The 13221-nt window shown below is 46.2% G+C and overlaps 1 protein-coding gene across 1 annotated transcript in view; it reads left to right on the forward strand.

Moving 5' to 3' along the window:
* The first annotated feature begins 6571 nt into the window (after window positions 1–6571).
* BARX2 (BARX homeobox 2) overlaps window positions 6572–13221 on the forward strand; it is a 96177-nt gene continuing 89527 nt past the window's right edge. The window contains exon 1 of the mRNA XM_049856749.1: window positions 6572–7201. Coding sequence (XP_049712706.1) covers window positions 7015–7201 — 187 coding nt within the window. The 5' untranslated portion in view covers window positions 6572–7014. The remainder of the gene's footprint in view (window positions 7202–13221) is intronic.

Raw genomic sequence — 13221 nt, forward strand, 5'->3', positions numbered from 1 at the left:
GCTGTGTTGTAATCTCTACTGATGGTAAAAATATTCATTGTAAATATCTCACAGAGGTCAACTTTCTCTGAAAGACTATCACTGTAAAAAAATATTTCGAATTATGTTTTATTTCTGAGGAAACAGCCTGCATTTCTTCTCATGCATGAAAACCTGGTAGTGTGGGCTGAGCAGAGGAAAGAAAGCTACTAAAAGTGTGAAACCAGGCACTGGACAACTCACTCAGCTCTATTTTCTTTTCCCACTTGTAAGACTGAGGGCTTCTTTTGAATTTGTTTAATAAACAAGGTTTTCAAATTTCTCTCCTTTCCCTTTTTTATTTCCTTTTCCTGACCCTCTCTTCATCCCTCCAAAAAAAAATTAATAATTTACAGAGTTTGGGCATAGATGGCACAGACACTCAGACACACACACACACACACACACACACACACACACCCTCTATACTTTATACCTAAGTAGGTAATTAGCACCTGTGTTCAAGAGTTTGTATAAGCTTCCTCTTTGTTAAAGGCCTGGAAAGGAGAGACTATTACATACTCTGACTGGCATATTGCATCCAGTGTTCTTGGTAAATATTGTTACGTGTTAGCATCATGACGATCATGCCAGCAAATTTCTTTAATCATCAAAAGCTCTCTGTGAGTTTTGCTTTTCTTCTTGCATTCAGAAGGTGGACTGGCTCCACAAGTCTTTCCCTTCCCTGTCTGACATAGGAGTCTGCTTGTCATTGATAACAGGTGATGCTAATGACCGGCCGGCAGCTTGTTCCCTTTGAAATCCTGCCTTACTGGGTTGCCGGCTTGTCTTCTGTTAGGGAAGACTGCACGGAACTTGGACTGCACTTAATAGAGGTCTGCTTGAGGCAAAGGACAGAATAAAAATGTTTTGTGAGGTGACTGGAATGAGATGTCACCCGTGGGTGCAGGATAATGGCAGGTTTTTTTTTTTTTTTTTTTTGCAAATAAAAAGAGAAAAAACTATAAATGAACCTGTGAAGTACTGGTTAGGATGATTGACGCCTGCAGATGTGCTGAGTCTGTGGCTGTAGGTGCCAGATGTTAAGCAGCACTTAGGGACTCTTGGTGACCAGGGGCATTTCCTTCAGTTAATGATAGTCCCACATGCGTACTCCTGTTCCTCTCACTTTTTATTTCTGGGTTGATCTTGGGTTTTGAACATCATGCAAAAACCAACCCCAAATACATATGGAACAGCAGGGATGCTGCTGGTTTTGACAATACAGTTTTTAAAAATGATGGTTTTCGATAGTGAATTGCATATTTTATTGAACCTGAGAGTAAAGGTGGTCGGGAAGACTGGCATTCCATGAATGAGTGTCTTGTACTTAGTCTCCCACGGAACCCTCCAGCAAACCCTCGAGTTGAGTATCATTACCCACATGCTCTGGTTGAGGACCAGAGGTCGGGAGGATGAGTAAGTGACTGAGCTGGTAATAGAGCCCAGGTCTGCCTGACTCAGAATTCTTCCACTGACTCCAGACAGCAGGGCACTGCTACACCACAGGCTTAAAAGTGCTTCCTCTCTCTTGTTGCAGGTTTCTCATTAGTGAAAGGGTATCATGTGGGCAAAAAAAAAAAAGTCAAAACCACTGATGCTCCAAACTTCCATGTCTATTTTCACATTATGACAAAGATAGGAGAGATTATCTTTTATTTCCCTGGCTTTATCAATTGGGAGAATTGAAGCACACGGATGACTGGTGGTAGGAAGTTGTTTGATGTCAGGTCAGCCCAATTAAAAAAAGGAAAATAATCAGCAAAACAAATGGGTTTAATCTGCATACTAAGCTTCTAAACTGTCTGGATGATCGACTCCATTTTTGCTGGTCATGTAAATGTTGGGTGTTCTGTAGATGCAGACATTGTCTTATTTTTTTCTCAGTTTAAACTTTTCCCCTAGAAAGATGTTTTGGGAAAGGATAGAAGGACTTATTCAGACCTTTCCAAGTCCATTTGTCAAGTGGATTGCATTTGTGCCCCCTCTTAAAGTGATGCTTTACAGTTTTTTTGTAAATTAATATCATCATTAAAAATAAGCCGGCCTTCTTATCCATCTCCCTTAGCTTCCTGTGATGCAGGACTGGCGTGCTGGGCTCCACACACTGCAGTTCTGGCAGGGCCCTGGGGCCCAGGGGGATATTAACTTACAAGGCTTTCCCTATTTTGCTTTCACATGTCTGAAACTATTTCAAAACTTACTGACTGAAATGCAAGTTATTAAATACACTTTACTAGAATGCAAGAAGGGCTTTTGTCCCCACTCCCCGCCCCCCACACACTTTGGAGAGAAGACGGTGGTTGGGAAAGTGTATTTATAAGTCTTACGTCCTGGCTGCTTCTTAATACCTATATCGACATGTAGCCCAAGATTATAAAAGGGTATTTAAACTGAAATCAAGCTGAGTTCATCTAGGGTTAGATCCTAAATGCAATTTAACTGTCACTTTAGGATTTTTACAAACAATTTTGTTTAATTGATTTTCAGGAGTTCTAATTAAGTGGGAGCTGAAGTGGACAAGAAGGGTTCTTTGGTTTCTAGTTTAGGTTTTAGTTTCTAGGTTAGAGCCTCTATCCCTTCTTCTGCAAGGTGCCCTTCTCCCCTACTCTCTGGCTGGGCTGTATCTCCAGGGAATCTGGAGCCCCCTGGAAGATGTGGATTTTTATCCCCTTCCCTGCCGTCCTAAGTGTGGCTCAGTGCAGATGGCTCAGTGCGGACAGGTCTGTCTTTCTATGTGTCTTTCCGCCCGGGTGCCTGGGGCAGACACTGCTTAGGTACAGTCACAGGCAGGGAAGTATCTGTGGGTCTCCGGCAGCTGGAAAAGGTTTGAGTCCCCTTGGCAGATGTTTGATGTTCCAGTCACTTCATTAATGCTGGAAACAAAACTCCTGATCATTCTTGACTGAAGCCCCACTTTGTGATTGACAGGTGGGGTGTGCTTCCTACCACAGAAGCCGTTTACAGTCTGACAGAGAGACAGAAATGAAAAAAAGGGAGATAAGAGGAAAAAGGGAATCAGGCTAGGTGTGATTTCTCCAAAAACATAAAGATAATAAGGAAGGAGATAGGGGGAGGCTCATTTAAAGAGGACAAACTCAGTACAACTATTTGAGGTCCCATTATGTGCTTAGATCTTTGACACACATTATGTAATGTAATTATCCCCACTTTTATGCCTTTATTTGTTGTTGTTGTTAGGTGCCATTGAGTCAGTTCCGACTCATAGCTACCCTATGAGCACAGAACGAAACGGCTTGATCCTGTGCCATGCTGACAATCGTTGCTATGTTTGAGCCCACTGTTGCAGCCACTGTCAATCCATCTCATCGAAGGTCGTCCTCTTTTTTGCTGACCCTTTGCTTTACCAGACATGATGTCTTTCTCCAGAGACTGGTCCCTCTTGAGACGAAGTCTTGCCATCCTTCCTTCTAAGGTGCATTCTGGCTGGACTTCTTCCTTTATTCATCACATGTTTTCTGCAAATCTACGTGCCTTGCTACTATTGGTGATACAAGGTGAATAATAACACATAGGGTTAGCCCACCAGGAGGCCATGGTCCAGTGGGCAAAATAAACATGCAAAAGACAAGAATACACTAAAGGAAAGGCTAAGCTAGGGGCAGGAACCTCAACAGACTGCCTCCAGGAGTGGGGAAGGACTTCACTGAGTAGGTGACATTTGAGTTGGGTCTTGAACTAGTTTTTCAGGCAGAGAGACCAGAGGGTGTCGGGTGCGGAGGGCATTTCAATTAAAGGAAACAGCTTGTGTAAAGTTATGGGTTATGAAAGGTCAACTTTGTGAAGCAGGTTTTATGATTACCATTTTCAAATGAGAAAACAAAAACTGAGGCTCATCTTATGTTAAGAAGCTTTTCCAAATTTATAAGGGTGAAAAGCCCCAGACTCAGTCGCCAGGACTGCAATCTCTCTCTCAACTCCACGTGGGAACTTGTGCCCTCAGACCCCTCTTTTCTGTGATTTCTTGCCTTTGGAGTAGAAAAATAAAAGATGAAAAATCCGAGGCGCTAAATCGAAATGTTTTATTTTCTTTAGCGATTTAACACACTTGGATTTCAAATTAGTAAAAGGTCTGGGGAGAGTCTGGGAGAATTCTGCGCCTGTTACTGAGCGGAAGAGGGCTGGAATCAGAGGGCTACGGGGGACTTGGCCCACAGAGGCGAGTCCGGTGGTGGGAGAGAGATGTCCTCACCGCCAAGCGGCGGCTGGAACTTCGGGTCCTTGGCGTTGTGAGCTGCCTGAGCTGCCAGTCGACTGCTGTTCCTGCCTCTAGCTTAGCCTTTCTTTTGCTGTATTCTAGTTCTTCGCATGTTTATTTCGTGCGGCAACGCCGCACCGCAGGGGCACAGGGACGCGTTCCAGACCCAGATTTGGACAGAGGGAAGAGAGTAAAAAGAGGAGAGAAAGAGAAAGAGTAAGAATGGAAGATGGAGACAGTAAGAGAAAGAGGGGTGAAGAGGGAAAAGAAAAGGGGTAAGTTCGACAGCGAGGAGGCCAGAAGTGCAGGGTACAATAGGGGAAAGCGAGAAACCGAAAGGAAAAAGGGAAGGAGTTGGTGGCGGTGGAAAAGACTGGGAAAAGCCAGATAAACGGAATAAGTCAAGAGGAGGAGAAAGAGGGTTGAGGAAAAGGGGCGCTGTGCAAAGGCAGGGCCCAGACGAACAACTCAGAATGCGCGGATTACAGGGAGCTCATTGAAGGGCCTGACAAAAATGTCCAAACGCGCAACACTCGGCCCTTGCCCGGCTCCTGGTGGCCCTGGTTTAATGGTAAGGGCGTGTGGCTCAGGTTCCAGGTCCGCAGCGCTTCAAGTCCGGCTCGCAGTCAGTTGGGGCTGCCCTTGGGGATGTTGCCTAATTGCGCGCTGTCGCTTCGGCCCCTCAGTTTCTTGGCGGCTCCCCATAGCTCTTCATTTTTCTGGGGGCAAATTCCCAGGATTGTTCTTCGGAGAGGACACCGCGTCCCTAGAACCCCTCGCCAGCTGCGGCTCGTTTTGCAGCAGTCCCCTTTCCCACCCGCACCAGGGTAAAGCCCTCGGTTGTGAGGCTTAGCGGCGGCAGACAGGGCTCAAACTGGGGAGCTGCTCTGGCCCGGCGCGCTGAGGCAGAGAGGCTGCGGGGACCTGCGCCAAGGCGAGGTGGGCGCCCCAGCCCCGAGCGGCCACCCGGCTAGGACACCTGGCCGCTTTGCTCGCTGGCCTGGGAGCTGCCTCTTCCTGAAGAAGGGAAATAAACGAAAACAATGATAAATGAAGCGGCGAGGATGGGAGCTAGGGCACAGAAACACTTCAGGAGTGAGGTTCCTAAAGGACGCAGTGTGGGTCAATGTCTAACGCTAGACTGTTATTTGGTCTATTTAGATCTATTTTTTTTTCTCTGTCTAACTATTAGCTCTCCAGGTGTACCCCTTTCCTATTAGTTTGACATTGGGCCCAGGCGCGCGCGTCGTCTTGCTCCGGGTGGCCGCCGGCGCGGGGCCGCAGCAGCTTGCGAGCCGCAAGGGAACGTAACCGGCCCTCACTCACCCCGGAGAGAAACTCGCGTCTATAACATAGGTTTTCCTACTGTGCGTTTTCCTTCTGGCCCCGCACACGCCTAATCCGGGCGGAGAAGGCACATGCGGGGACTCCGGGCGCAGCGGCGGGAGGCTTCCCGAGTGCTGGAGGCTGAAGTGGGGCACCCAGCCTCCAGTCACTCCTGTGCGTTCACCCGGACAATTCCTGCTGGGGGAAAAAAAAGTTTGTACCCAATCACTGGGACAGACACGGAGGAAAAGCGCCCAGGAGGAAAAAAGCAAAAAGCACTGAACACGTGTGTTGCCGGCTCCCGAACCTCCGCCGCCAGGCGCGCGGCACCCGGGAAACGAAAGCTGCTTTGAACGCACTATCCGGCGCTCGGAGAAGCCACTTACGCGGGCTGACGGCCTCGAGCGCCCGCGCGGGACCCTGGAACAACGCTGCTCCGACACTTTCCCGTGAGGAAAAATGTTTTAAAAGAGCTAAAAAATAAAAAGAAGCTCAAGCTGTATTGTTTTTTTTTCTTACAGTTTATTATTGGGGTAACGGTCGGGGCAATGGTCACTTAAGTTTTGGGGGGTCTCTGCATGAGACAAATTTGCCACTTCGGCGAAAATGCTCAACCTCGGAGCGGGCGGTGGCGTCGCGGCTCACGGCGTCTGCGGCGCGGGGTCCCGGAGAGACCGCCCACGCGGGGCGCGGGGTCCGAGTAAGTTGGGAGAAAAGCACGCTTGGGCCTCAGGAGGCGCCGGCTGGGCGGCCAGCAGCTTGGGGAGCCTTCGTGAGGCCTTGACTTCTTCCTAACCCAGGACCTGCCTGGCTTCAGGGGTCGAAGGCAGCGGAGCCGGGCCGACGCGGACAAGAAAAGGCGCGAAGGGTCGTGCCGAGAGCGCGGCTGGGGGGAGCGGCCCCGGGGACTCTCCGGCGGGCGGGGGCGGTGCGCGCTCCTCTCGGCCCGCGCGCACCCCCGCGCGCGCACACTCCGAACACACACCTGGAGCTGGTCCCAGGAGGGGGTGGGGAGGAGAGCCAAGGCGAGTGTCTTAAAATAGGGAGACAGTCAAAGACGCACTAGACGGAGAGAGGCGGGAGGAGGCGAGCGGCACCACGGGCCCGACGCGCGCAGGACCGGGTTACCGGCCGGCAGGCGAGCGGGCGGGCGGGCGGCGAGGACTGGGCGGGGGCGAACCCCGAGCGGCCGACCGGCCGGCCCTCCCCGCGCACTCCGCGCCCGGTCGCGCGGCCCCGCCAGGCCCTGCAGGAAGCGCGCGCTGATTGACAGCTGTGCTGGCCCAAAAAGGCTCGGCGAAGATGCTTATCTGCGGGTGGGTATAGACGGCGGAGGGCGCGCCCCGTACACGGTCCCCTCCGCGCGCCTCCCGAGCCCGCGCCGCTTCCCGCGGCCGCCCAGGATCGGCCGAACCCGGGTCGGCGCGCCAGCTTCCTGCGGGCCGCTCACCATGCACTGCCACGCGGAGCTGCGGCTGAGCTCGCCCGGCCAGCTCAAAGCAGCCAGGCGGCGCTACAAGACTTTTATGATCGATGAGATCCTCTCTAAGGAGACCTGCGACTACTTTGAGAAACTTTCCCTCTACTCGGTGTGCCCGTCGCTGGTCGTGCGACCCAAGCCCCTGCACTCCTGCACCGGTAAGACGGCCGCCGCGGGGTGAGTGGGAGGCGGGAGCTTTCCTGCCGGTGCCGGTCGCTTTACTGCCCTAGTCCTCCGATAGCTGGGCGAGAGGAACGGGCTTCGGGGATTCTTCCCCAGAGCCCCTGCAAGGGGGCGAGTCTCGCCTGCCGTCGGCACCGCGAAGCTGCCTGGCACCGGGGAAGGACCGGGGAAGTCACCGCACTTAGAAAGGAAGTGCACGCAGCACGTCCCTAGGCAGGAGCTGCTCGCGCGACGCCCGAGTGCCCTGCTCGGAGAGGAACGTTTTCTCCTTTCCTTCACCGCTGTGGCTTTTCAGTCAGAAGGTTCAAGGCTTGAATTGGTTCAGCGCCTAAATCATTGTTTCAGGAAGTGGTATTGTTGGTTTCAACTTGAGATTGGTGGCCTGTTTCTCACCTTGTTTAACTTGCCCAAACAGCCTGCCATCTCCCTTGGGAACGTTACAAGTAAATCAGTGTCCGGAGGCTCTCAGCAAAATCCAGGATTCACTGAATTTGCCCGAAAATGATCCTACTTTGGGGAAGCAGTTTTAGGAGTATGCTGCCTTGTGGCCGCAAGCCCAGGAGGTCAACCTCCGTTTATTTGTTTTCAGCCATTAAAAACAGCAGTGCTGACCATAAAAAAAAAAAAAAAGCATCCCTTAAATCTGCTTTCCTCTCTTCACAAGAGCTAAGACCAATGGGAAAAATAAAAAGAACTTTAATAAAAATATTGAAAAAGTGTAGAAAATAAACCCAAAGGTATTTAAGAAACTTTGAGCGTATCAAGAGAAACTCCACGTTTCTAAGTGCCTCGGCGTTACAAGGATTTAGCTTGTAGAAGCATTGGCATAGAGGATAAAAAGAAATCGAAGTTATTTTTATCAGGTAAAGTTATTTACTGTATTCCACTGAGGGTAAAAATGCAATACTATTCCAAACCAAAAGAGCCTTTGAGAATGTTTGTTGCGTGGGTGGCATGATATGAATTCTTAATTATGAAAAAATAAGGTGAAGAGCCAGCAGTGTTTTTAAAAGACATTTTTTGGAACATTCAGGCCAAATGCTGTGAGCACACTATGATTGGATTCCTATGTTTTCTGTTGGTTCCATTAATAGTCCCTATAGGGCAATTAGTAAGTAGGTAATAATTATATACAGTGAGGGTTTTTTTTTTTTAAACAAGCTGTTCCTAAATGTATTTGGATAAGAAATGAATATTGTATTTAATTACATCTTTTCAAAATAAAATTTCCCCCTAAGTTTAAATTAGGCCTGATATCTTACAGCAAGACTTATAATATCGAATTAAAAAAAAAAACAAGGAATATATAAAACCAGAAACAAAAAAAACATATGAAACAAGGTAGATATCCTTGATATTGATATTTTTACGTTTGTGTGTCTGTTATAAGGAGCCCTGGTGGTGCAGTGGTTAAGTGCTGAGCTGCTAACCGAAAGGTGGGCTGTTGGAACCCATCATCTGCTCTGTGAGAGAAAGATGTGACAGTCTGCTTTGATAAAGATTACAGCCTTGGAAACCCTATGGGACAGTTCTGCTCTGTCCTGTATGGTCACTATGAGTTGGAGTCGACTCAAAGGCAACGGGTTGTCTGTGTCTGTTACATGTGGACACTTGAAAAATAGTCTGTGCTTATTGAATACGGGAGGTATGATGAGTCTTGTTTTGAGTACGAATATAGAATATGTTTATAATTCACTTAGTATATAACATGTTCGTCTTATTTTTAAGTCTGATAACAGTAACCCTCATTAGAATGAAAACAGCCATTTAGAAGTCAGTAACAATCTCTCATAAGTGTTAGAAAGTTGGCAGTATTCAAAGCCAGTATTTCGTACAATTTGCTGCAATAGCTCAGATCCCTTTGGAAAAAAAGAGGGTCCCTTTCACTCCCAAATCTCAGTGCACTCTTGTAAGAGATTGCATTCGGTGAGATTCCTAGGACGAAACAGAAAACTTCTACTAAGCACCTAGGTGCAGCTTAGCCTTGGCAGAACTTTAGCGACTTTGTGCCACGCATTGACTTGAAGGCAGCTTTTCCTGGCTTATAGCAGTCACAGAATTGGATCATAGACGAAAACATGCCAGAAAAAGAGTAATAAATAGCCTTAGAAAACAGTGATCCAGTCATCAGTTGAGGCTGAGTAAGTGCTGTGTTTTATTGGACCTTGTGTGGGAAGTAAATCCGAGGAAAATAAAGTGATTCATATGTAGTTTTGTGAATGTTTAAAATGAATCGCACATGGATCATGAGCTGTCGTTTTGCTCAGCCTTGTGCTTTCAGAAGCTCCTTGGCGGTTTGTGGAAGAGGTGGTTGTTGGCACTGGTTTTCTTGCCCTCCCATTCCAGTGCTTTGTTTTCTCTAGATTGCACTTTTGAAAATGTGCTGTGATTTTGCTCTAGTTGAGAGTTAAAATATAGAGACTGGGATTTGCCAGTGGAATTAAACCCATAAAAACTGGCTACAATAGTCCATACTTTCAGATCATAAGCCTTCAGTGGGTTTACAGTTACAGTTAAAGCCTTACATGTATTAGATCATGGGAATCCCATTAGTGACTTCTCAAGGGCTTTGCAAACACTACACTTTCAAAGCATTTTTGTTGTTTTTAAGAGTTAGGTTTAGAATAAAAAAATCTTAGATTGGATGACTTTGATCTTTTTAAAAATTCATTAAAAAAACAGCAATAAGTTGCTTGCAACTCTAATTTTATTTACTGGCTAGAGATCAATATTTTGGTGAAACACTTTTGGTGGAACCAGTGTACAGAAAGTTCAAATCCAGCAAAAGGCATAAATTGAAATTATGTTCCTGAACTTTCTCATCCTTTGGTTTGCTGATTTAAGATTTAAATAACTGTAACAGAAGTGAACTTTGTCAGGTAAAATAATGAAAACTAAGATTAAAAAGGGTTTCCTCAGAACGAAAAGAAGTTACCACTGTGCACAGTATGTACGTAAAGCTGGCACGGAAGAAAACTAAGCATTAACAGATCCTCAGCGTATCGAGTAGCCCATGTTGTTTAGATTTAGTAATCTAAATGTCAATTTATGATACGACTCTCCTCAGGCAGAAGAGTGTGCATTCAAGTCAACTGAAAAATGGAAACGTTTTTCATCAGGCAAATCTTGACAGTAATTTATTATTTAGTAGACACTCTAACCCTGATGGAATACTCACCTTAAAAAATTATTTTAACGGGCCCTTTCTTTTTATAAATGTGGTGTCTTTAGGCCTAGAAAGCTATTTGTAAGTTTCTGTAAGTTTTTCAGTAAATCTCCTAAATCACGTAATAGACCTTGAGAAAAGGAATCCTTTCCTTCTAAGCCAAACTAAAGGAAAAGTTATCATTAAATTCAATATAGAATTTAAAAAAATCTAAGCTTGAGGAAAGCCATTTGGAAAAAGGTTTGTTCTTCAGACCATTGGTGAAGTGTGGAATATGTTTAAAATTAATTTAGTATTTAACATGCTGGTCTTTATTTTTAAATCTGATAACAGTTATCCTCGTTAGAATGGAAATAGATTTTGCCATTTGGAAGTCAGAAACTCTCTCTCATGGACATTAGAAAGTTAGTTATTGAAAGCCAAATATGAGGTGTAATTTATGAGATCATAAATATACTTAAGATGCATTGTTTGATTCTTTCTGGTTGTGATTAATGTTCTTGGTGGACAGTGGCTTGAAGAAACCTGGCTATGAGTTGGAATGGACTCGCCAGCTGTGGGTTTGGTTTTTTGGTTTTTCTCCGGCAGAGTGGTTCTGTTGAGTCTCAGTGACCTCCAGCAGTTCAGCCAGTCTTGTGGAGCAGATGTTGAGCTATAGAGCTGGAAGGGGTCACAGAGATTATAGAGCAATCTCCCCAAGTAGGGGATGTTTTTTTCACAAGGTGCCTGGGTCCCATCACTGCCTAAACAATAGTTTCAGCCCACTGTGTATGCGGCCGTCCTTCTTGTTAGGTGCTCAGAAATCAGGAAGACACTTCTGACTTAGTTACGTACCCACGACAAATGTCGGCAGTCACACCCAGGGGACAGCCAACTAGCCAATTAAATTCGCAGGGAAGAGAGGGCTTGGGGAAGGGTGTTTATCTTAGGAGGTGGCATTGAGAACCTTTTATCCTTTCATGGGCCCAAGAGAAGCAAGTTCTTAGGGGTGGTGGCCTTGGGTGCATTTTTATCACACAGATTGGGTGTCATCCCGGTAAAAAATGAAATGAGGTGCAGAAGGGTCTGACGACTTCTTTGGAAGTTGGGGGGCCGGCTACTGTCTCGTGGGGTTGGCTCCAGTGATTCCCCAAATTTCAATTCAGTCTTTCAGTTGGAGACCAAAACCTGTAGGATTTTGGGAACCAGGGATCTGGGCCCTGGAATGTTAATAGAGAAATGTAAACCGAGGTCTGGGGGGATGATCATTATCAACAAGCATTTGTGTTTCTGCCAGGGGCAAATAGGCTTTCATTAGGAACTACTGGTAACTGCTTCCCAGTTCGCCTTCTAAGGGTAAGTAAACCAAGGGATGTGGGACTCAGCCAATTCAGAATGTATTTTAATCTGAGCTCTTTCAGGATCCTCAGTTGATAAAACCTCATTATTCCCTAAATTTAATTAGCCCTTTGATAAATAGACTTAGGAGTCAGTTTTAACTAGTGAATAGTTCATTAGCAGCTTTTTCTCTGGCCCTGATTCTTCTAATAGCAAATGGGAAAACGATTAGAAATTTAGCTCACAAATTGAAATGCCACTCCAAATGTCTGTCATCTTCACTCTCATGTAATTCAGCAATTGAATTAAGCAAATATTTATATTTACATATGTTTGGTGACAGCACAGTCACTGAGCCCATTATTTTTAAGTTTATTCTACATCTTGACTAACAACTGACGTGTTTTATTTGCAGTGCCACTGCCAAGCCCTTCTCTGTTGTTCGAGAGTGCATGATGGACGGTTTTGAATTGGGCTAGGGGAACATTTGTTGTCGTTAGGTGTCAACAAATTGATTTTTGATTCGTCATGACTCCATATGATAGAGTAGAACTGCCCCATAGGGTTTTCTAGGTTTTAATCTTTATGGGAGCAGATTGCCAGGTCTTTCTCCCTCAGAGTCCCTGGGTGGGTTTGGACCGCCTACCTTTTGGTTAGCAGCCAGGCACTTAACTGTTGTGCCACTAGGGCTCCTCAGAGCAACATTGCGATGATTTAATAGTCTTGGTTACCATGTGGAATTTTCTCTCTGGACTCCACCTAAAGGATGTTATCATCAGCAGAGCTGCCATATTAACCTAGTTAAATACATCTCATATGAAATTGAGGCTGAAATTCTACAGATAACGCTGGTGTTCTTGCTGGTGGTACGTCTGGATTGAAGACTGAATTTGTGATAAAAGTATGGACGGTATAAAAGTGTTAGTTTTAACATGCCTCAGGAATCTTAAGTGAAAAAGTTTTTAAGTGTAACATACCCCAGCAATCTATATGAAAAGCAGTAAAGATTGCAAAAGCTGTTTCAGTTGTAAAGGAAGATTCAAAGGAAAGAAAAGAAGAGAGCAGGGAAAAAGAGAAAGAATGGTTTTCTCTTTGAAACTCTAGAGGCCTCTGGGATTCAGCCTCACTATGTACCACAGTGTCTCAGCGTGGCTGAACAGGTGTAATTTTACAGAAGGTGCTTCGGAAATTCTTCGTCAGTCCATGGATAGTAAATGGCGAAGGTTGATTGCGCTTAGAACCATTGCAGGCCTGTAAAAGGAGAGACCCAGACCCTCAGGCCCTGCCCAGCAGTTACAGTTCTCTGTGGACTACTGATGAACGTTAAATTGGAAGCATTTTTAGGTCCTGTTTCCAATTGGTTTTGAGGCAGAGAGAAGAGGCACAGAGGTGTCAAGTAGCTAGTTCAGGTGGCCCGAGGCTCCGTCATTGGTGTTGAGTTTGTGAACTTTGTGGGTGCTGTGGAGCCCACCCTGGTGTCCTTGCCGTTCCTTCTGCTCTGGGGACGACCCC

This window comes from Elephas maximus, chromosome 17 (assembly GCF_024166365.1).
Source record: "Elephas maximus indicus isolate mEleMax1 chromosome 17, mEleMax1 primary haplotype, whole genome shotgun sequence".
Taxonomy (NCBI): Eukaryota; Metazoa; Chordata; class Mammalia; order Proboscidea; family Elephantidae; genus Elephas; species Elephas maximus.